General features: G+C 37.2%; 1 protein-coding gene across 5 annotated transcripts in view; it reads left to right on the top strand.

Annotated features, from left to right (window-relative positions):
- The window catches only part of PRPF18 (pre-mRNA processing factor 18), a 533,171-nt gene that overhangs the window by 458,630 nt on the left and 49,947 nt on the right, over positions 1-24,594 (top strand). For 4 of the 5 annotated variants that reach the window (XM_069106428.1, XM_069106431.1, XM_069106430.1 and 1 more), the window contains exon 1: positions 7,609-7,817. In XM_069106428.1, the coding sequence (XP_068962529.1) occupies positions 7,752-7,817 (66 nt within the window). In that variant the 5' untranslated portion in view covers positions 7,609-7,751. Of the gene's footprint in view, positions 1-7,608; positions 7,818-24,594 lie in introns of those variants that run through there. The other variant, XM_069106429.1, reaches the window with a different exon arrangement.

The raw sequence follows: 24,594 nt of genomic DNA on the forward strand, positions 1-24,594 counted from the left end.
TTATATACTCATATACATTTACATAGATATATAGTGTTTATCTAACTGTGTACATTCCTCCATCCCTATCACCAATCCCTCAGCCACATGTAGGTTCCCTTGAAGCCAGATATTTCTAGTTTTTGTCTTTCTTTTCCCAAGGACTAGCATAGTTTCTAATAAATACTTACCTTAATAAATATTTAATTGAATATGAGCTTTGATTGAAAGAACTCAGGATGTTTTATCTGGAGGAGAGAAGACTCAGAAGAACCTGGAATTTAGTCTTCAAATACCTAGAGGGTTGTCATATTAAAGAGGAAATAGATTTGGTCTATTTAGTATCCAATGGAAGAACCAGATAGATGCTGCACAGAGGCCACTTAGGACTTAATGTCAGGAAAAACTGCTTAACAATATCCCACAGTGGAATGGGCCACTTTGGGAAGCAGCAGGTTTCTTCTTTTGTGTGTTTTTGCTAAAGACCATTTACTTTAATAGTTGACATAATTATCCATCTACACTCAAGTAGCCAGTCTTCCCAAATTCCTAGAGCCAGAAATATTCACCATCTTCTGGACAACCTTCATTGACTTTTTATGGCCCATTAGTCACTATATTTGTACTTGCACCCTCTTCAACTTGGAAGACTTTTTTCCTTACTGTAGATAATACAGGGTTACTTTGATCTCATGATGCAGAATGAGAGTTGGGCTTGAATAGTGACCCAAAGATTTTTTGGGAAAAATTATTCTATGCCTAGATAAAATGCTCTATGATGACACACAATCTAATTATTTCATTGGTATGAAAGTCTCCCACTGGTAGTGATATGAACAACTATCAAAGATGTAAGTGTATTTCCCCTATATAGTATAACTAAGACCAGAGAGGAGCTCCCTCCTCTTCTCATTAGGAAGTGATGAACTCACTCCTTCATGTGATCAAAAGTAATGAAACCTTTTATTTCAATTTTATCATTAGGCGGCATGTAGAATTTCTTTTCTTTATTTTTCATTTTCAAATCCTATTGTTGTTTATGCATTTCAGTTGTGTCTGACTCTTTGTGACCCCATTTGTGTTTGTTTGTTTTTTTTGGTAAAGATATTGGAGTGGTTTGCCATTTCTTTCCCAGCCCATTTTACAGATGAGGAAACTGAGGCAAACAGCATTAAGTGACTTGCTCAGGGTCACATAGCTAGGAAATGTCTGAGGCTAGATTTGGATCCAGGTGTCCCTAACTCCTAACTTCCTAACTCCAGGGCAGGCACTTTAGTCACACTGTGCCACAAAACTGCCCCTTTAAGTCCTATGTTAGGCCCTTAAAGGCTGGTCTGAGTAACCCTGGGTAAGTCCCTCTCCAAGTCTCAGGTTTTTCCTCTGTAAAATGCAAATAATAACAGCACCTACTTCACAGGGTTGTTTTCAAAATCAAATGAGATGAAATATGTAAAATGCTTTGCAAACCTTAAAGCATATATAAGTACTAGCTATTAATATGATAATAATGATAAGGATGATAATGTATGTATCAGTGGGGAATTTGAAATTGACAAACCCATCTTCCTCTTTGGAGAAAAGTCATGCAGGGTGGAGGATTGTGTTAGGTTTAGTATTTCTTTTTCTTTTTTTGCTTTTTTGGAAGGTGATTGGGGTTAAGTGACTTGCCCAAGGTCACAAGGCTAGTTTTATTTTGGTTAAATGTATAAGGCTGGATTTGAACTCAGGTCCTCCTGACTCCAGGGCTGGTGCTTTATTCACTGTGCCACCTTGCCGCCCCCAGGTTTAGTATTTCAAGAAATATAGAGAAAACCTCATACTGAGTTGTTCTAACTACAACAGGGTTTATTAGATAATATGCAAACTACACGAATATATTCACTAATACAAGAGAGCTATAAGAAGAGTTATACATACCTGCTTCAATTCCCCACTGTTGGATCTTTGTGTTTAGCTCATAGAACTACTTCCAAGAAATCAGCTCTTTCTAGGTAGCAGTCTGACCATGGTTTGCCCACAGATTTCAGGGGATGCAAGATTTTATGCTAATGGAGAAGTTCTCTTCCAGGATCAATCAATCAAAAGTCATTTATTGAGTACCTATTATATTCCAGATACCATGCTAAGGGGCTGAGGATGCAGATACAAAAAAAAAAAATGAAAGAAAGAAAAAAAACACATTTATTTTCTTTTAAGAAGCTTGAAACATAAATAGATCAGGAAAATCTAAACAAAGAAGTTGGAAGAATTGTTTTGGTGTGGAGGTGTTCTCATGTGTCTATATCAGGCACTTTATTAGTGCCTGTCTGCAAATCTTCCTTCTTCTTCCTTCCTTTCTTCTTCCCCTTCCTCCCTTCCCCCCACCAACCAAATAGGTCTGATCTAACTGTGATCTATCAAGGAAATAATGAAAAACATCCTTACTGGTCCCAGGTCAATATTCTAACTTAGAATTTTGGAGCTAGAGAGGATCTTAGAGGCAAGAAAAATAAACCCCAGAAAAGTTAACTGGTTTCACCAAGGTTACATAGCTAGTTAACAGAGAAGCAGTGCTAGAACCTTTGTACTACCTTCCAATCTAGGACATTTTTTGTTATACCAGTAGTGTCCAACTCAAATAGAAATTCAGGTCACTAAACTGTATATGAGGATCCTTGTGGACTGCATATTGACTTAGGAAACCATACATGTTTATATATTTCTTTTTATTTTATTTTATGAATATATATTAGCCCATTAAAATTAGAGAGGATCTACATTTTCAACTGGCTTAGGCTACACTCAGGAATGTTAAGAGTCACATGTGCTACCTTGGAGAAGGACCCGATGTGTATTAGGAGGACAATACAGGAAGTGAAAAATGTTATTTCATATGACTTATAAGGTTTATTAAAACTGCCCAAGATTGTGTTTTTAAATTAAATTTACTTTTTTTGGTTGAACACAAATCTCTTTTTTTCCCTTTCACTCTTCTCTCTATTGAAAAAAAAAGTCTTATAATAAATATACATAGTCAAGCAAAACAAATTCACCACCTAAGCATATGAAGCTAGTGGATTTTAGTGGATAAAGTGCTGATTTTAGAGTCAGGAAGACATGGAGTTGAATCTAGTCTTAGACACTGGCTAGCTATAATCCTCCTGAGCTTCAATTTACTTATTTATAATATGAGGAAGTTAGCCACAATCTCTCAGATTCTTTCCCTCTCTAAATCTATGAGCCTGTACCATATGAGGTTCATTTCTTTTTCATAGAAGAACCTTTTGAAGGAGTTGAATTTGTTTAGTCAGGAGGAGACTTAGCAGAGGACATAACAGTTGTCTTCAAGTATATAAAAGGCTGTCATATGGAAGACAGATTAGATTTGTTCTCTATTTCTAGAAGTTGCAAAAAGACAGATTTCAGTTTAATATAATTTTAATGGGAGGGTGGGGAAGGACTGGTCCACTAGGTGGCTCAGTGGATAGAGCTCTAGGTCTGGAGTCAGGAAGACCTGAAGTCAAATCAAACCTCAGACACTTACTACCATGTTTCCCCGATAATGAGACCTATCCCGAAAATAAGCCCTCCCCTTACTGTGTAAGATTCCTCTAAAATAAGCCCTCCCCCGAAAATAAGCCCTATTGAGATTGCTACTGTAGTGAAGGTGATCCTCTGCGCTACACGCTACATTACAGTACCCTCTGTATGCACCATCCCCCCCCTTCCCCGGTGAAACGCACACCATGCTCCGAGCTGCATCCAATCAGAGCTGCAGCAGTGAGCGCGTCATCCTGTTCTTCCCCAGTGATTTGCTTATTGAATAAAGGTACATTTTTTTGTTCACATTTACCTGTTTATTAAAATTGCTGTCAATGTTCATTAAAATAAGCCCTCCCCTGAAAATAAGCCCTCTGGTGTTTTTCTGTCAAAAAAAAAATAATAAGACAGTGTCTTATTATCGGGGAAACATGGTAGCTGTGTGACCCTGGGTAAGTCACTTAACCCTGTTTGCCTCAGTTTCCTCATCTGTAAAATGAGTTGGAGAAGGAAATGACAAGCCCCTCTTTTTCTTTACCAAGAAAACCCCAAAAGACATCACAAAGAATTGGACACAACTGAAAAAATGACTAAAGAACAACAACAACGGGGAGGGACAGGCTAATGAGTGTACTTCTTGGTAGGTTATCTAGAGGATGTGTGTATTTCCCCTGCCTGGCTCTAATCCAACATATGGAACTTTACAATCCTGTGTGACCAAAGAATTGATAATGTGCAATGATTAAGCCTCTCCTAATTGACTGTGGAAATGGAAGAACCAATGGCTTAGATGGTGCTAAGTTAACATTGAATTTGCACATGAAACAGATAGATGATTTCTATTCTGTCAATAAGCTCAAAAATAAATTTATTTCTTCTTACAGAGATTAAGGCAAGAACTACTTTGAGCTTCCAAGTGAAGAGAAGGGAGCTGCTCTATTTCTCACCTTTTTAAAAAAAAATTTGTACATAAGCACAAAATACCTCTGTTTCTTTTGTGTTTATTGATCTTAAATTAATGAATATTCTGAGAAGATAGTGATTAAACAAGGAGGTGAGTTTGTGAGATCCATATCAGAGCCATCAGAGGTCCCAATGACAACTGAAATCAGTGGCCACCAGAATAGTAGTAGTCAGCGATGGAAGAAGCACCTGCTGACAGTCTACAAACATTTTTGTAAAGTATCTGCTATGTTGCAGGCACTGTCCTAAGGATTGTGGATACAAAGGAAAACAAAAAAAATGGCCCCTGTCCTCAAGAACCTTAATTTGAATAGGGGAAAAAACTTACAAATAACTTTTGTTGACCTTATAAAAGTTTGGTTAAAGGGGGGTGGCTAGGTGGCACAGTTAATAGAGCACTGGCCCTGGAATCAGGAGGACCTGAATTCAAATCTGACCTCAGACACAATGCTTACTAGCCATCTGACCTTGGGCAAGTCCCTTAACCCCAATTGCCTTGCCTTCCCTTCTCCAAAAATAAAAATAAAAATAAAAAAAGTTTGGTTAAAGGAGACAAATAAATAGTGATATACAGTTACAGTATTTATTCCTTATTCCCTTAAGCTAGAGAACTTGTACAAGGAATTAGGAGAGCTAGGTCCTAACTGATGAACAGAGGGATCAGAAGACATATATATTTTAGAACCATCCCAATTCAGGATGACCATGTCACACAAATCCATTTGTTACCATCCATATGTGAGGAAAGAAGTTCCTTGGTTGTAAATGCAGGTTTCATTTTCATTTTATGGTCTCAGTATGTCTGTTTTCCTCCCATATGGAGTATGTACCAAGATAAGGGGAATTTCATCTCCAGACTTATCTGGTCTCTGAAGTTGCTGACACAGGAAAAGGCATTTTTAAAGCAAGGCAAAGCAGTTTGTTTTATTAATTCAGACTTTGGCCAAAAATATAATATTTAATGATTATCACTTTATATACATGCTGAATACAGTGTAAATGAAGGATAATATGAGAGAGAGCACACACTAGGAGGACAAGGGGGGACAGGAAAGGCTTCTTGTAGAAGGCGAAATTTGAGCTGAGTCTTAAAAGAATGCTTGAGACAAAGGTGAGAATGCTAAGTATAATGTGGAAAGATAATCACTCAAGAAAATGGTGGCTTTAGGGATTGGATCCTCTTGTGAGGGAGAGAAGTTTCAGCTATGAATTATTAAAAGGCCTTGATGCTTAGAGTTCAGCATAGAACTTCCCCCAAAGGAAACTGCATGAACTCAGCAAAGGGAGAAAGGAACTACCCAGTACAGGAGTTGGGAGGTACTGGTTGGTCATGAGTGTTCTTTATACAGTTGTACTTTAAATTTAGCCCTTCCTCTCCAAGGACCTTATAAGAAAATGTGTCTCTTGCACTATAGAGAATTATTTTTGTAACCATTTTTCTTGCTATACCTTTTCAATTTCTTTTCTAAAAACTAATAGAGTATAACAGATTCTGACTGATAATGGGAAGTACATCAGTGGGGGCTCAAGTATTGGATACAATAGTCCTCAAGATTACCCTTAGGATGCTGAGGAGAATAGTAAACAGTCACCTTTGGGACCTGACCTGGGAGCTCAAGTACCTAGACAAAGAATGAACCCAGAGAGATTGCTATAAAAGGAAAAAAAAACCCCACCAACTTTCTAACAATTCAAATTATCCAAGATCAGAAAAGAGATAATAACCTCCCCCTTACTAGAGGTCTTTAGGTAAAAGACTAGACAACAATTAAAAAAAAATTTGTAAAGGGGAGACTTGTTCAACCATTAGGTTGGACTTGAAGGCTTTTGAGGGCTTTCTGAGGTTCCTAATTTACTTGATCTGATTTACTTGACTATTTCATCATTCTATTTGATTCTAAACCAGACATAAGGATCCCTGCAGGTCACTTTTTGATTTAGTAAACCACATATTAACATTATCTGTGTTTTACAGTATTTTTATTTATTTTTTGTTAAATATTTCCCAATTACATTTTATTCTGGTTCAGGAGGCACTCCAGTCCTGCATTTGACACTGCCATTTTACAGAATATGATCTATGATATTTTATAACAGAATCTAGAGTGCCTATCAAGGGAGTTTTATTCTGAATAAGGCAAGCCAAGCAGAAATAATTTATCCTTTAAAAAAAAAGATCAGCTTGGCATGGTAAATAGAAAGTAGGTTTTGGAGTCAGAAGAACCTTGTCCCAAGCCATGTTTCTAGCTGGGCAGATGACTTAAAGACTTTACAGTCTAAGGCAACTCTCTAAGATTATACAAGTCTTATACATTATTTAAGTTACAGATGAATTGCTGATCTATATCAGTGGTGAGAATTTCCACTCTAGGAGTTCCCTATAGTGACAAAATCAAAAGACTGCTCCCTTCAAGTATAAAGAACTGATTTGGAGCCACCTCAAACTGACTTGTGTCAGTGACATTTTTCAGTGTTTTTACACCTCAGAGGAAATCAGCAAACACTCCAGAACAGAGCTTGATTTGTTGTTTTGTTATTGGTCTAGACTCTAGACTTAGGAAAGTGATGGAGGAAATGTGTATAATGTAGAGTAAGCTTAAAAATGGGCCTTGCCAAAGGCGTATAGAAATCCATTTTGCCCTATAATAAAGTAAGGTGGGGTGGGGGGAATATAAGAGAGGACAGATTGGGGGAAGGGGTATTCATTATGCTTGCCATCTTGGGGTGGGGCGTAGACCAGAGTTGTTACTCAAAATCTTGTGGAAATGAATGTTGAAAATTAAAAACAAACAAACATATAAATAAACAATAGACAAATAAATGGGGGGTGGGGAGAAAGCGTGCCTTGCATGTATTTTGTTTTCCTGGAGAATCAGTTGCACTTTTGCTAGCACACAGTATACCCTAGTGTGACTTTGGGCTTAGTTTTGCCTTCTGTAAAAAGAGAGGAGAATGGATTAGAAAGGACCTGAGGTAACTTGCAGCTCTAAAGAGACCCATACTTTTTGTTTCATGGGTGCTGTTTAGAGTTCTCCGTGATGTCTCTTGGTGCCACCAGATGGCGCTGCCCTCGGAGGCCACGCCATCTCTCCGCGTCCTTCGTGCCTTCTTTGTTCTAGCCACTCCCTTCCTCAAGTTGTGTCCATCAACTTCCGCCGGAAGTGGCGGTTGTTGACAGTGTTTCTTAGCCCAGCGCCGCGTTTGGGTGGTTCGAGGTCCTCAGGCGGGGTCTCGGAGGCTCTCGGGGACGGAGCCCTTTGGTGTGGCGGAGCCGAGCCTGCGGCCGGGATATGGATATCCTCAAAGCAGAGATCTCTCGGAAGCGGCAGCTGTTGGAGGACAAGAAGCTGCTGGGGGTGAGACGCGTTCGGGCTGGGGAGGGGGAAAGGAGAAGTGGGGTGGCCCGGGGAGCGGGGGAGAGGTCAAGGGGCCTCCTTCCTCTCCAGCTCTTCCCCTGAGCATCTTGCGTGGGAGGTCAGCGCAGGGACCCCAGGAGCACCTCCCAGGAGCAAAGCTTTAGAGCTGGAAGGTGCCTTAGAAGCCAGGTCCAGCCGCTTTATTTTACAGGAGAGGAAACTGAGGCTCAGAATAGTAATCATAATTCTAAGTAACACTTACATAGCGGTTTTGGGTCTTCTGGACTCCAAGTCCCGCTCTGCCTCTTTTGGGTCACCTACCTGTACTTGATTTGAAACGTTACATTACAGAGGCGTGACAGACTCAAGTTGCAGAGCAATGTTTGACTTTACAAATATGAATGCGAAGAATTTTTTTTTCTTTTTTAATGGGTTACGGAATGGGAGGGAGGGAAGAGATTTCTGTTAATTTTTTTTTTTAATAGAGCGACGAGGTGTTATAGATGTGAAAAATTGTATCTACATTCAGATGAGGTCACTATTAATAGTTTTACTTAACTGCTTTACTTTGTTATAAGTAACCACTCTCAGGAGGAGGAAGTAATTTGTAAATGTAATAGAATTTAAAAATTAGCTGGCGTTTTCTTGGCCCTTCTATCTCCTCCTCCCTTCTCTCTGCAGCTGGTTTACAAGCAGTTTTGCGTCACAGGTGTACTTGGATGTGTCGTGAGCACCTGTTTTCTTATTAGAGCAGAATTAAAATACAAAGTAAAGACCCTGAAATGGATGTGGAGTTTTGGAATTGAAGGATTCAGCCGCTTCCTTTTACAGAGAGGAGAGCCATCTTCACGGTTGCCCTCTTCACAGAGTTGTTCTAAGATCAGAGGAGAGAACATCCATAAAGTGCTTTCCAAACTTTAAAGTGCTATAAAAATACTTGTTACTATTTGCCCAAACTAGTTAGTACCAAAGCCAGAGCTGGGTCTCTCAACTCCCAGCCCAGGACTCTGCACATTTCTAATACCTTTTGGAACCAAGTACTGATTGTGGATACTCTCAGGTGGGGTTGAGAGAAATCGTCTTTGATTTACTTACTGGTATGTAGCCCTGGGTTACAACTTCTTTTCCAAACTCTCAAGCCAAAAGAAAAAAAAAGCACCTATATTTTGTCTTCATCTCCTCACCTTTTACTCACTTCTTAGTCCAATGAAATCTGACTCCACTCTACTTAAACTTTCTCAGAGTTTACCAAGGACTTCTTAATTGTTAAATCTGCTGGCTTTTTCTCAGCTTTCATCCTTAATACAGTGAAAAGAGCATGATTCTTGGTAAAAATCTTGCTTTTAATATATGTGTGATTCACACACAGCCTTCTGGGCTTCAGTTTTTCTTCTTTAAAATGAGAGAATTGAACTAGATGGTCTTTCCAGTCCTTGATCTTTTATCTATTATCTGTCTCCAACAACCTGCTGCTTTTGACACAACCTGTTGCTTTTGATGATATTGACCTGCTTTTCTTTCTGGATTATCTGTTCTCCCTACCCCTTTCATAATGCTTCCATTCTGATTCACCCCCAGCCTATCTGCCTGATCCCTCTTCTCTTCCTCCTTTTTCTTGATCTGATCATCTCCCAATACATAAACCCATCAGTTCCCAGTCGCTGTCATCCACCTCCACAACTGTTTTCACAACTATCTCCTATCTCTCTTTACTCATGTTGGCACCTGTCTAGTTCAGACCTTTATCACCTTTCACCTGGACATCCTTATTGGTCCTCTCTCCAATTAATCTTCCACACAGTTGCCAAAATACACTTTTTAAACTCAAGATCTGACCATGTCACTCCCCCATTCAAAAGTTTTAGTGGTTCTCTATCGATAACTTGAATAAAATACAAACCATTTTATCAATTAAAATCCTTCATGGTATGGCTTTTTCCATATACTACCCTTCCTTCTGTAAGGACTGAGAATGACCCTGTAGAGATGGACTAAATCTGTGTTTGCATTAATATAATAATCAGATAAGGAAACATCCCCTGCAACTTTTGATTTCATTAAACATGGCCTTTCATCTTTTGCCTTTTTTCCTGTGTCCCTGGACTATATAAAAACTATATTTTTGTGAATCTAAATCTTTTAGAATCTTTAGTATCCTTCACGATTTCACTCAACTACCACTTCCTACTTGAAGCCCTTTCTGTCCCCAAGTTGTTAATATTCTCTCCCTTCTCAGATTGTTTTATAATTATCCATCCATATATATGTTGTATACCTCCAGTACAATAAATATATGCATCTTAAGTACAGGGATTGTTTTTCTTTTTGACTTTGTATTACCACTTCCTAGTATAGTGCTTTACAAATACCAAGTGCCTACGCACTTCATAAATGCTTTTTGTTGTTGAAAACAGACCTTTTATATTCGTTTCTCATGATATAGAAGAAAAGTTTGTATGTTCATCCCTCCTGGAAAGACTAAGAATACTTTAGACAGCAGAGAAGAATTGAAAGAGTGATCTTGATATACCTTTTGCATAGAATACAAGATCACATTGGATAGAGTGATTAGGGAAGATTTTTAAAATTGTTATTTGATATTTTTACAAGCAATTTAAGGAGAATTATGTTTCTAAAGTTTACTGATATCAATTTGACTGGGATTGTCAGCATTTTGAAGGACAGTTTTACATTTCATAATATTTTAATTTCCAATTAGAAAAATGGCCTGACACTAATAAATCAGTTTCTAAGTAGAAATTTTAAAACATTACAAATTAGTAAATTAAAATGCACTTCATATATGGAAAGTTGGAAAGTATTGGTAAAGAATATTGAAATTAAAGTTCATTCAGCTACTGTCTTTCCCTCATCCTCCACTGCCTACCCCCCAAAAAAAGTATTTGGGGAATTTGTATTTTCAATTTAAAAGTATACCAAGTAGTCTAGTTTTTCTTATTGTTTGTGAGTCTTTAATCGAATATTCGGAGACATATGAACATTTAGGAGAGAGTAGCATTAAGTACTAATTACCAAATACCCCTGGTGTGCTGAGTACCATACTAGGAGAGATACAAAGTCTAAATAAGCCCTTCTTGCCCTAATGGAACTAAGTTAATTTCAGGATAAGCCATAAATATAGATAACTCTAATATAAAATATAATATGATGAGTACGTTTGAGAGTTGCAAAATAAAGTGCTGCTTGAGGTCCAATGGACAATATTGTTATGAATGGAGGTGGTAGTGGAGGGTTACAGATATTGGGGAGGCTTCATGTGGAGACATTTCAGTTGGGTTTTCAAAGATGGGTAGGCATTGAACAGGTATACAGGGTGAGGGAGGATATTCCAAGCACAGGGAGCTAATTGCCTGAGTAGCATGGTCTGTCTCAGGACAACTTCAAGTGAAAGATGATCATTTGTAGAAAAGATTTAGTCAGGTCTGGGTCGAATGACATAACCTAATTTCAAGATTCTTTGATTCATTGACAGTCTAGCATTTTTTCTCCAAGACATTTTTCTTCAAGACTCTCTCTTGGAGTCTTGATCTTTAAAGGCTCAAAAGGATAATTGGGGTTACTTGATTCCTCAGGATTACTTTATTAGGATATCTTACATTCAGCTGCCACATTTTACCCTTATGGTCTTTACTTTGTCTCCTCTTTCATTAATTAGTCAACAGATATATATTGAGCACCTGTTATGTGCCTACCCTTATAATAGGTTTTGGGACTGAAGTTAGATTTGTAAAAACTCAAAAGAATTTATATACTGTTTGACAGAACTCAATCATTTCCTTTTATCTCCTTCCTCCACCCCATCCCTCTGCCCTGCAGCCTTCAGTGGAAGTTCTCAATGAGAAATACATTATTGTTTTTTAAAAAATTTTATTTTCTGGTGGAAGAATTAGGTAAAGAATGATTAGGGATTAACAGTTGAGAAATGAGGAATGTTCTACAATTGTGTAAAACCAGTTTGAGGAAAATGTCAGTAACTGAAGGAAGGACAAAATGCAATCATAGATGCTCTGGAGTGGGAAGTTTGTCTGATAGAAGGGGGAAAAATTTTAGTTGCCTTATCAGCAGATCAGTAAATAGGGTGGTTAGGGAATTGTGTTGTCCCTTCGATGCTGAAGTTTTTTTTTGTTGCCTTTTGGAGGGCAATTGGGGTTAAGTAACTTGCCCAAGATTATACAGCTAGTTTTTTTGTGTGGGTGTTAAGTGTCTGAGGCTGGAACCGAACTGGGGTCCTCCTGACTCTGGGGCCAGCAAGCATCACCTAGCCACCCCCCATGCTGAAGTTTTTAAAGAATGTGTGAAAATATTTGTTATTTTAGGCAGTCATCAAGCATTTTTAAGCGCTTATTATATTTTAGGCATTGGGCTAAGAACTGGGAATAGAAGTGCAAGCAGAAAGAAAGACACTCCCTTCCCTGAAGAAGCTTGTATTCTAATGGAGGAAATAAAAGGAAGCTGAAAGTGTGAGAGGATTACCCTGGCATTAAGGTGGCATGGTGGACAAAGTCTGGAGTGTATTATGGAGAAGAATGAGACATGGCTGGCCTCTACAGCCTCCTTAAATGAAGGCTGTGGGAGGAGCTATCCAATCAGATCTAGACTGCAGGAGAGGAAGGTACACTTCCAGTGTGTGAATTCTTGAGCTGGCATGAGCCTCCAGGAAGAAGTTTTAGGGCAGGGATTTGTTCCATGAAGTTTGGATTCATTCAAAGGGCCACACTTGAAGACCTAGAGGGCCACATGTGGCCTTGAGGCCACAGGTTTCCCACACCTGTTTTAAGGGGATGATGGAGAAGTTCTTGAGTGTAGATAGATTAGCTTTCAGGGACTGGGGAATCTGAGTAAGCACTGTTTCATTTGTTGTTTTACATACCAAGGAAAATGATTTTCAGAGTTCCTGGGATGGGTACAAGGTCCTTTGCTAGAAAGCCAGTTGACACTGCCATGTCTACCTCCTTCCAGCATAACCCTGCAGGGCCAGCACTTCTAAAGCCATGGAAATTGATTCTGTATAACGGTGTAATAAACAGGGAATAGCATAATGAAAGAATTACCAATGAATCAGGTGTGACATTGGGTGACTGATAATTACGAACACAGAATGTTGGTTTTGTTTTTTGACTTTTGTGAAAATTGAAATTAATTCTTAGTATCTAGACAAATGATATTTAGGCTTGCCTGGACACTGTTAATATGTGTATGTGTATAGTCATCTCTCTTTATGGTAGACTAAATTGATGGACTTTTATTAAGTATATACATATATTTTTTCATAGTATGTGTTTTATTTTCACTTCCAAATTCTCTCCCTTGCTCCACTCCCCATTCACTCACTGAGAAAACAAATATGATAATCAGCCCATTACATATGAAGTCTTGCAAAACATATTTCTACATTAGCCATGTGAAAAAAGCATGAAAAATAAAGTAAAAATATGCTTTAATGATGCGTTCAGAGTTTGTCAGTTCTCTCTCTGAAGGTGGTAACATTTTTCATCACTAATCCTTTGGAATTGTCTTGGATCATTGTAATGATTAGGGTAGCTAAGTCTTTCATGGTTAATGATCATTTTGATATTTCTCTTACTGTGAGTTCTCTTGGTTCACTTTGTATCACACGTTCATATAAGTCTTTCCTGGTTTTTCTGAAACCACCTCATTTGTCATTTATTATAGCATAGTAGCACGCTATCACAATCATATACTACAACTTGTTCAGCCATTCCCCAATTGATAGGCATCCCCTCAGGCTTCCAGTTTTTACCCACACTAAAAGAACTGTTATAAATATTTTTGTACTTATGAGTTCTGTTCCTTTTTTTTTTTTTGTCTCTTTGGGGTCCTAGTAGTGGTATTGCTGGGTCAAAGGGTAATGCAGAGTTTAATAGCCCTTTGGATATAGTTCCAAATTGCTCTCCAGAATGTCTGGATCAGTTTACAACTCTACTAACAGTGAATTAATGTCCCTGTTTTTCCACATCTCCTTCAGCATTTGTCATTGTCGTTTTCTGTCATGTTAGCCAGTCTGATGGGTATGATTCATTACCTTAAAATTGCTTTAATTTTCATTTCTCTAATTATTAGTAATTTAGAACATTTAAAAAATATGATTGGTAACTTTGATTTCTTCTGAAATTGCCTATTCATATCTTTTGACCATTTACCAATAGGAAAATAATTCTTATTTTTATAAATTTGGCTTTTTTTAATATTTGAGAAATGAGACCTTTAACAGAGAAACTCCCTATAACTGCACCCCTCCAACCTCCCAACCCCCCTAGGTTTCCTGTTTTCCTTCTGTATTTGGCTACATTGCATATATTTTGTTCAAAACCTTTCAAATTTATCCATTTTATCTCCTGTGGGATAAAAGCTATTTCATTTAGTCATGAACTTTCTCCTTACACATACATTTAACAGGTAATTTTTTCTCCCATGTTTTCCTAATTTACTTATGACATCACTTTTTTTTGGTCTAAATCTTGTACTCATTTTGAGTGTATCTTGGTATAAGATGTGAGATGTTTTAATCTGTTCCTAGTTTCTGCCAGACTGCTTTCCAGTTTTCCCAGCATTTTTTGTCTAATAGTGAGTTCTTGCCCCCAAACTTGGATCTTTGGGTTTATCAAACAGTAGATTACTGTATATTGTATACCTGACATGTCTGTTCCACTCTTCTTCTTGTCTAATACCAGATTGTTTTGGTGATTACTGCTTTATAGTATAATTTAAGATCTGGTACTGCTAGGCTGCCTTCCTTCACCTTTTTTTTTTATTCCCTTGATATTCTTGACCTTTTGTTCCTCCAGATGATTTTGATTATCTTTTCTAGCTCTATAAAATAATTATGTGGTAGTTTGATTGGTATGGCACTGAATAAGTAAACTAACTTCGATGGTATTGCCATTTTATTATATTAACTCGGTCTATTCATGAACAATTACTATTTCTCCATATTCAATATATTCTTAAAAATCACATTTCTGATCTATAGAATCCAGAGATGGACCAGCTGACACCTAAATCTCCATTTAGAGATTTAACAAATAAAAACAGGTGTTTTGATCCTAGTGAGAAAACGGGAGCGCACGTGCGTGCACACACACAACACACACTCTTTCTCTCCTCTCTCTCTCACACACATACACACACACACTCTCTCACACACACACACTGTACACTCACACTCTCACTCTCTTTTACTCTCTCTGCCTTCCTCCCTCCCTCTCTCCTCTCCCTCTCTCCCCCTTTTCTCCTCTCCCCTTCTGCCTTTGGATTGTTTAATGTGCTTTCTTTGGTTGTTTTTAGTGCACATTTGTGTAGGTGGTTGGGATGTTTGAGGATAAGAAAAGCTGGAGATAGTTTATAGGTAATTACTGTTAGGAATTAGGTAATTGATAGAAAAAAGATAATCATAAAATGCATGACCACAGCTTTCTTCTTTTAATATTTGAAATGGAAACCACTCTGTGAAATTATAATAGAGATTGAGAGACCTGAGAAAGTGCTACAGAATTGCAGCCTGGTTAAGCAAGGCAACAAACATTTATTAAGCCCCCTTACTACGTGCCTGACTATTTGGTGGTGGAATTTTGCCTGTAATCACCAATTCTCTAATTATAGTATGTTTACTTGGTTGGAGGGCTATCTTATAGAGGCAAGTAGGAAGTAAAATGTTATTTGTACAAAGGCATCCTCCTTATTGGTGTAAGGTTTTAGGTTAGTGAGACCTGAGAGGAAGAAAAATAGAAAAAAGAAATAAGGGAGAAACACTGGGGATAATGCACATCTTTGATTTACAGTGCTAATTTACAGTGCTCTATATAGATACCCCAGCCAAGAGAATTATTAGATATTTTCAGTTCTCTTAGCTTTTCTTTTACTCTTCATTTGCTTTTGTCAGACCTTCTGTGGTGCTTTTTATTATGTTATTTTCAATTGATTATGTTATTATTTAACACCTTTGTCAATAATAATAGCTAATTTCTATCATGCCTTACAGTTATAAAGTATTTTACTTCTATTATTTCTTGTGTTCCCCACAATAGCCCTGTGAAATTTCTTCATTTTTTTGTTTTAGTGGATCTTGTGATTGCATCCATGTAGGTATTACCTTCAGCATTGTAGGTGGTAGGGAATAGCCCTTCCCTGCCTTCTTACCATCTTCATTTCTTTTTTATGTCTTCCCATAATTCTCCACTAATGTGCCTTTTCATGTTGTTTGGGCCTTTCTCTGTGTTAGGGGTTCTTAACATTTTTTGTGTGTGTGTTCCATTGACTGCTTTGACAATATGGAGCCTATAGACTACTTTTCAGAATAATATTTTTAAGTGCATAAAGTAAAATACCTAGGATTACAAGGAAATCAATTATATTAAAATATAGTTATCAATATACTAAAAAAAATCCATAAATTCATAGACTGCACATTAAGCATTCCTGCTGTAAGTTATCTAATATTAACTATATATCAGTGCCACAGAGAGACTTCATTAGTTAGGCTTCACTCTGGCTATTCAGCTGGCCTGACTCCTTTTATATTACTTCTTGTTTGCTAGTTATCATCAGTAGTATGCTACAGCTTATTTATGCCTATCATCTATGTAACTGTTGCTCTTTGGGTTACTCAGTTTTGAGTCTTAAAGACTTTTGATATTCCAGATTTTGCAGCCACTTGACATTAGTAGAAGAAAAGCTAGTGTTAAAGAGATGGGGTCTTGTTTCAGCAAGACACTTGGGATTGTTGACAACCATGTGCAATTTTACAAAAGCAGTCCAATGTATCTACTCTTTTCTTGGGCATACAGTTCATTGTCTATCTACAGAGGCTTCCAGGGTGTTTTTACTAATGAACTGATAGGCCATGTGATAATTTGAACAATAGGAATTTTTCACTTGGTTTTTCCTGCATGGATTATTGGGCTTTTTTGGGTGGCTGTGAATTTCATTGAAGAAGTTCTGAAGTATTCTGTGACCTGATGCAATTGACACAAGGTCATCTCTAAATAGCATCTGGAGCTCATCACTCTTAGGCCTCTTCAGTTTGAACCTTTCACTGGACATCTTCCATGACCATGATAGATATCCATTGATAGCAGTTAGTAGATTGGCAAATAAAGTTAATGTTTGTTGTTTATTTACTAAGAAATCTTGTGTGATCTTCTTATATTCATGGACAAAGCATTGGAGGAGAACTTTTTTTTTTTTTTTTGCCTTTTGGAGGGCAGTTGGGCTTAAGTAACTTGCCCAAGGTTATGTGGCTAGTTTTTTCCCTTTGTGTGGGTGTTAAGTGTTGGAGGCTGGAACCAAACTCAGATCCTCCAGACTCCAGGGCCAGCACTTTACTCACTGCGCCACCTAGCCTCCCCTAAGGAGGGGAACTTTTAAGGGAACATTTTGCCCTACCCAGTTGAAACCTTGTTTCACACACAATAAACATAGTTGCACTTTCTGTATCTTTCAGTCAGTTTTGTGACTAAAGATGTATCATTTGTTAAAATCTACCTGTTTCTTTCTCATTTTTTATCAGGGGATACCTCCATGTTACCAAGGTTACCTTCCTTTGAGTCACCTAGGTGGTATAGGATAGAGCACTGGGACTGGAGTTTGGAAAATTTTAGTTCAAATATGGCTTTAGACACTTAATAGCTGTGTGACCCTGGGCACGTCATTTAATCTTTCTTTGTCTTAGTTTCCTCAACTGTAAAATGGGGATATCAGCACCTACCTAGCAGGTTTTTTTATTTTTGCTTTTTGGAGGTCAGTTGGGGTTAAGTGACTTGCCCAAGGTCACATGGCTAGTTGTTTGTTTGTGTGTGTGTGTGTGTGTGTGTGTGTGTGTGTGTGTGTGTGTGTGTGTGTGTGTATGTGTATGTGTATGTGTATGTGTATATGTATGTGTATGTGTGTTAAGTGTCTGAGGCTGAATCTGAGCTCAGGTCCTCCTGACTCCAGGGCTGGCCCTCCATCCACTGTGCCATCTAGCTGCCCCCTAGCAGGTTTGTTGTAAGCATCAAATGAGATGCACAGTATTTGTCGTATAATAAGCACTTTATGGATGTTGATTCCCTTTCTCCTCCATATGTTTGTTGTTGGGTCTCAGAAAGATATTTAAAAATGGAGACGTAGGTTGCTAGTTATTTCTATTTTCGTAATTGTCTTTTTCTAGTAGTAATACCGACTGTGATTTTTCCAGTTATTTGGTATTTTGTATTAGATAGATTCAGACTCGATGGTCTGAGTCTCAGGCCTGTGTTTTGTATACTCTTGTATACTTGCTCTGGTCTAACTTTTCTTTTTTTTTTTCTCTAATACCATTTTTACTTCCTTGTATAACACATTGGAGACTGGAATGTTAGAGTGTAAATGTCGCCTTATTAATGAGGAAAAGAGTGTGTCATAGAAATGTTGACAGAAGTTAAAATTCTTTTTATCAGTTACTTGTCCTAGTTTTATCTTTTATTACTTTTTGATGTTATAGTATAATTGGGTCACATGCCATGCTTTCTATAAACTCATTTTTCTGCACCTTCAATTCATGATGTTATTCATTTGTTCATTCTTCAAGCATTAAGCACATATGTGCCTTCTGCTATGCTAGGTGCTGGTCATAGACAGATAAAAATTAAATGGTCCCTGGCTTTAAGGTGCTTACAGGTTACTGGGGGAAACAACATATGCATAGAAAGTTAAATTTAAAAAAACACAAAAGGATTTCTGGGAAGGGCACTTGCAGTGGGGGAATTGAGATGGTTTGGGGATAGAAAGTGGCACTTGAACTGAGCTTTGAAAAAAGTGAGGGACTCTGAAGGTAGAGGTGAGGAAGGAAGTGTAATCCAGGATGCATCAGCTTGTACAAAGGCATGGAAGTGGGAAATGGAATTTCATAGAGGGAACAGCCATTTTACCTAGAATGCCTAGTGTGTGAGTGAAGAAATGAAAAAGCATTGAAGTACATACTGTAGGTAAAGCACTGTGCTAACTACTGAGGTTACAAATAGAAAAGTAAGACAGAGTGTCCTCAAGGAGGTCACATTAAAAAAATATTTATTTATTTTTAGTTTTCAACATTCATTTCCACAAGATTTTGAGTTAAAACTTTTCTCCCCATCTATTCCCTACCCCTCACCCCAAGATATCAAGCCTATTGAATACCCCTTCCCCCAGTCTATTCTCTCTTATATCTTCCCCCATCCACCCTAATTTTCTAGGAGGGCAAGACCCTGTCCCTTTTCAAAAGTGTTTGTTTCTAACTATCATCTCCCCCAGTCTGCCCTCCCTTTTATCATCCCCCTTCTTATCTCCTTCCCCCCCTACTTTCCTTAGGGTAAGATACCCAATTGAGTTTGTATGTTATTCCTTCCTTAAGCCAAATTCAGTGAGAGTAAGGTTGACCCCATTCCCTTTCACCTTCCTGCTCTTCCCCTCCATTGTAACAGTTTTCTCTTGCCTCTTTTATATGAGAAAACTTACCCTATTCTATCTCTCCCTTTCTCCTCCTAATATATTCCTCTCTTACCTCTTAATTTTATTTTTTAAATATCATCCCCTCATATTCAGCTGATCCTATGCCCTCTGTCTATGTATACATGTACACACATATACACATACTCACATATATTTATATACATATATACCTTGCTATACATACATATGTTATATATATATATATATATATATCCTCATACTGATAAAAGTCTCATGAGTTACAATTATCGTTTTTCCATGTAGGAATGTAAATAGTTCAACTTCAGTAAGTTCATTATGATTTCTTTTTCCTGTTTACCTTCTCTTGCTTCTTGAGGAGCTCACATTTTAATGGGAGAGAAAATGTATTGAAAATTTCAGCTACAAGTCAAATGGAAAGATCCCATGGTCTTTACAGCACAGTGGCAAGGCATGTAGCAAAGCACAGATGGTAATGCATTACCTTTACTGTCTTTTCCATTAAAAAAATCATCAGTTTAAGATGCTTATCAATTTGACAGTGCCAAAAACATAGAGGGCATTTGCTTTCTTTTCTGGGTCTTCAGTAACTTTTTTTTTTTTTGCTTTTTGGAGGGGGGAAGGCAGGGCAGTTGGGGTTAAGTGACTTGCCCAGGGTCACATGGCTAGTTTTATGTTAAGTGTCTGAGGTCAGATATGAACTCAGGTCCTCTAGACTCCAGGGCCAGTGCTCTATTCACTGTACCACCTAGACACCCCTTCAGTAACTTTTGATACAGTACACGTAAAAGTAGTTTCTAGGCTACATCTCCAAGAATTTTTTCCTCAGGATAATGGCCTTTAGAGCTAGGCTGGAAGCAGGACTGGGGGTCTGAGGGCTACTGCCCAGGGCTTTTAGGCTTGCCTATTATTTGGTGCCATTTGATTTTTTTTTTTTTGCAAAAAATGTTATTTTTAGTGTTAATTTTTTCAAATTTCAGGTTCCAAATTATCTCCCTCCCTTCACCTCTCCCCCAACCTTTGAGAAGGCAAGCAATCTTCTATATGATATCAGTCATATATGTGAAGTCACATAAAACATATTTCTATATTAGCCATGTTGCAAAAAAAGGCAAGAAAAACAAAACAAGCTTGCCGCCTCTGGTCTAGAGGACAGTACTGTTCCCAAGATTCTTGGCTTCAGGGTCCTGGGCTATTTTCATTTAGTTCTCCCAGGAAAAGGACTTCTGGTTAAGATGGTGAGAAAGACCAGGGATCTGAGGACTCCCTAGGACACCAACTTAAAACCAGCGTAATCTCTGGTTGAACCTCTTCCTGCTAAGACCCAAAGTAGTGAACCTCTAGTAGTGACTGTGCAAGGAATTGGACCAACGGGGACCAATGTCAGGGAATCTTGCCACTGTTGACTACTATAGTAAATATGGCTTGATCCCAGTGCCCCAGCTGGTGCCTCTTCCCAGTCCAGGTCTGTGAAAGATGAGATGGCCCCCTTTTCTTTTCCCTTCCTTCCATGTCATCACCTAGAGACTTCAGTGGGGGAGATGAAGACTATGATGGAATATTACAACTTTGTCTCATCCTGGGACTGTAGCAAGATGCAATATTTGGGCCTAACCACTTTGTCTAACATTGCAGTGATGCAATCATTAGCCTTTTCTGAAAGTCCTAATCCAAGACTTGAAGCTGTAGATATGGGCAAACAGAAGAAAATTTCTACCACAATGAAGAAATAATATAGATTAAAATAATTCTGAGATAAAATCCCAGAGGAAATAAATAACTTTGAAATAATCATAACTAGAACCCAGAAAAAGAATGGTTTGGCCATAACGTCTAGAGTGGGTGGAAGGAATGAAGAGTTGAAATGAGAATAAAAAATGCAATTAAAGTACTTGGAAAGAGAATAAGCTGTTCAGAGTAAAAATGGACTTTAGCAAATTAGTCAAGACCTTGAAAAGTAGAGAAAGGTGCAAAGAATTCAGTGACTAGACAACAAAAAGTAATTAGAAGAAAGTCAAAAAACAGAATAATGAAAAAGAATGTCCTTTAAAAGCATAACCAAACCAAAAACCTGGACTTTCATTTTAAAAAATAATAAAGCTGCCTGAAACTGTTAGAGCTAGAAGGCAGAATGAAAATAGAAAGATTCTATTGGATATTTCCTGAAAGAAACCTCAAATTGAACACATCCAGAAATTTCATAGCCAAAATACAGTTTTTTCAGGTCAAACAAAAAATATTGCAAGGAGCTAATAAGAGATTAAGTTCCAGTAAATCTGGAAATATAGGCTGAGACTGATTGGGAAGAACTTAGGAAGCCAGAGGGATACGATTTTATGAGAAATGATGTGGTCAGATTTCTGCTCCAGGCCCATCACTTGACAGTTTATGAAGTAATATTGCTTCATATCTTTTCTACCCTTCTCAGTAAGGTTTTGAGAATGAATTTATACTCTAAACTGTTGTTGCTGTTAGTTGTCACCAGGTGTTTGCTGGTTGAGTTTCTAGGCTTTTTTTTTTCTCTTTTAAATTTTGTTTCACTTTGATTAAACTTTTTGGGGAACAGAGATTTTCCATGCCTATGTATGTTGGTTTATATGTTTTCCATTTTTGGCATCAGCATAAATATTTACCTATCAAGTTAGGTGTCTTTTAGTTGAATGCTACATCTCCTCATCTTCATTTGTCTTAATTTAGGATTGATTTTTGACCTTTTTATGTTCTGACTATACATGGACATCTAATGAAGAAATGAATTCTCTCACCAATAACTTTATTTTCTACTAAGATATACTCTGTTTAATTTTTGTGATATTATTCTCTGCTTTGTCCAGCACCTTTCACCTCTCCTTGAAAGTGTTCATGGCATGTAAGAGTAAGGTTTCTCTGTAGTCTTTTAAGTTTTTTTTTCTTGATTCTGATCTATGTTTTCCAGTTTATTTTTCACTAACTTTCTTTATGTCCACTTTGTATTGAAGTCACATTGTATTAAATGTATATACATTTATTATTTAAAAACCAGACCTGTGATTCATTGGTATAGCGAACTTGCAATGAATCAGCTCCCTCCAGCTGAAGTTTATTACTACCTACTCTGCAATTTATAATTTTAGAGAGTTGCCTAGAGCCCTGAGAAGCCAAACAGCTTGTTGATCCTCTGTCTTTCTGGCTGTAAGGCAAGCTGTTGATCACTATGCAATGTGACTTTGTAATGTTGATTTAATTGTAGAGTGTCTTTTCTGAGTTCTTGGCAGGATTTCGGTCCCTTTTTACCTTTTGCAACAGATGTTGGTGTAGTTGTTTTCATAATTTTTCTGTTGTGATCATTATGAACACTGCAAAAAAAAAAAAACGATGCAAGTCTGCTCTATGAAATGATGTTTCTTGGTGCTTTTTCATGTGTACTGGCAATATAAATATTCCCATAGCAGGACTGCAACAGGAATTTAAGACTTGTGTTTCCAACTCAGCATTGTCTTCATTACACCAGTGAAATCTAGTATCAGAGAAATACTTGGTTGACATCATATCCCTGTAAATAAAGTTAGTATTGATATCCCCTATTTTAAGAGGAGAAATGAGCAGACCAAAGTAGGTAAGTGTAAAGATGGGAAGCAGTGTACTGAAATTCCTGTTCTCCCATGCCATACTCACTAGCTTTTCATTAGAACATTTAGTGTTATTTTAAGTAAAGATTTAACCAATATTGTTGAAAGGAATATTTTTTTTTCATGTTAAAAGATGTTTCTGGGTAGCTATTTTACATGTATTTGAGACTATTAGCAAAATCATTGATACCTTTTCAAAATGTTAAAGTTAGGTGAAGCCTGACTTTTCCTTTGAAGTTATAACCATTTTATGTTACAGTCATTTAGGATTGGTTGCTATCTGCAGCCTTTTTTTTTTTTTTGCTTTGTCACATGATACCATTGTTTTAAAAGAGGCATTAGCCCATTTCATATCAAATTTGTTTTCTGCTACCTAGTATTTATTACTAAGAAGTACTGCCTGGAATAGTCCTATATATGACCGTAATTTCTTTTTGCTAGGTTTTTGATTGGTCTACTTCAGTATACCATGAATCATCTGCTTAGATATCTTGTCATTTTTTTGCATTATATTGTGTTGAAGAAAGTATTTCTTTGCTGGTAGACTGCCTGAATTTTATGATCTCATTGTTGATGAGGTCTGATGTAACATAGATTTATGGGTCAGTGATATAATTATTCAAGGATTAGAATGGAGTATTTGAGGAAGATTCTAACTGTCATAGGTGTAAGAAATGGTTCCATATACTCCATGTGATCATAATCATACTAAATTTATATTCTACCTTTTATCCAGGTATCCTGTAGAAAAATTCTAACTATTTTTAGTTTTTGGATTATCAATTTGAATTAGATTTTTGTTTTTAGTATAATAGCATAGTACAGTGGAAAAAAACAATGGATTTGGAGTCCAAAGATCTAGTTTCAGATTTTGCTTTTACTACTTATATTACCTGTGTTACCTTAGACAAGTCACCTAAACTCTGTGGGTCTTAGTTTCCTTATCTTTAAAATGAGGAGTTTAGACCAGATGTTCTTTATGGTTCTTTCTTGCTTTAACTCTTGATCTTATAATACTTTTTTTTTTTAGTTCCCATGTGACAGGCCCCATATGAATGACAGAATTATTTTCATTCCCCACAGTATAGTTGTGTTACATTGAAGTTTAGAGAAGGAAATCAAATGTTGTTGATAAAGACTTCATAGGCAGAAATTGTCTGTAGAGCAATAGCATACAGCTTTTTTTAGAAGCAGACAAAATGTGTTCCTTACTGTAATTGTAGTTTGAATGGATTCTAAGTACATTAAGGCAGGGGAGGAAAGAGAGAAGAAAAATTGGAGAGATTAAGAGGAAGAATACATCTAGGTAGATACGGAAGGAGAAATTAGGAACTTGAGGACAATGAAGAAAATTTTATTCTGCAAATCATTAGGGCAGAATAATTTTGCTTTATCCACTAGCTTCTCTAATTTTTTTTTTTTATTTTCTCTTACCCTGCCGTATTATCTTTTCTTCAATACTCTAAATTGTGAGTGTATTTTTACCAGAAATCCATCCAAATAATTTTGGGCATATTTATGCTTTACTTTTTCCTTAAAATCACTAGGGAAGTGTAGTTCTGCAGATTTATTTTTTGAATCAAATTAGAAAATGTAGATTGGGATTTTAGACAGTTTCATGATGGTCTAAGCTCAAATTGGGCAAAGCCGTGGAATTCTTTTTGAAGATTTTTTTAAATTACATATTTTGTTTCGACACAGGAGAC

Source organism: Petaurus breviceps, unplaced genomic scaffold, assembly GCF_028583685.1.
Source record: "Petaurus breviceps papuanus isolate PSGF00001 unplaced genomic scaffold, PetGlider_PUasm1.0 79, whole genome shotgun sequence".
In the NCBI taxonomy this organism is placed as follows: domain Eukaryota; kingdom Metazoa; phylum Chordata; class Mammalia; order Diprotodontia; family Petauridae; genus Petaurus; species Petaurus breviceps.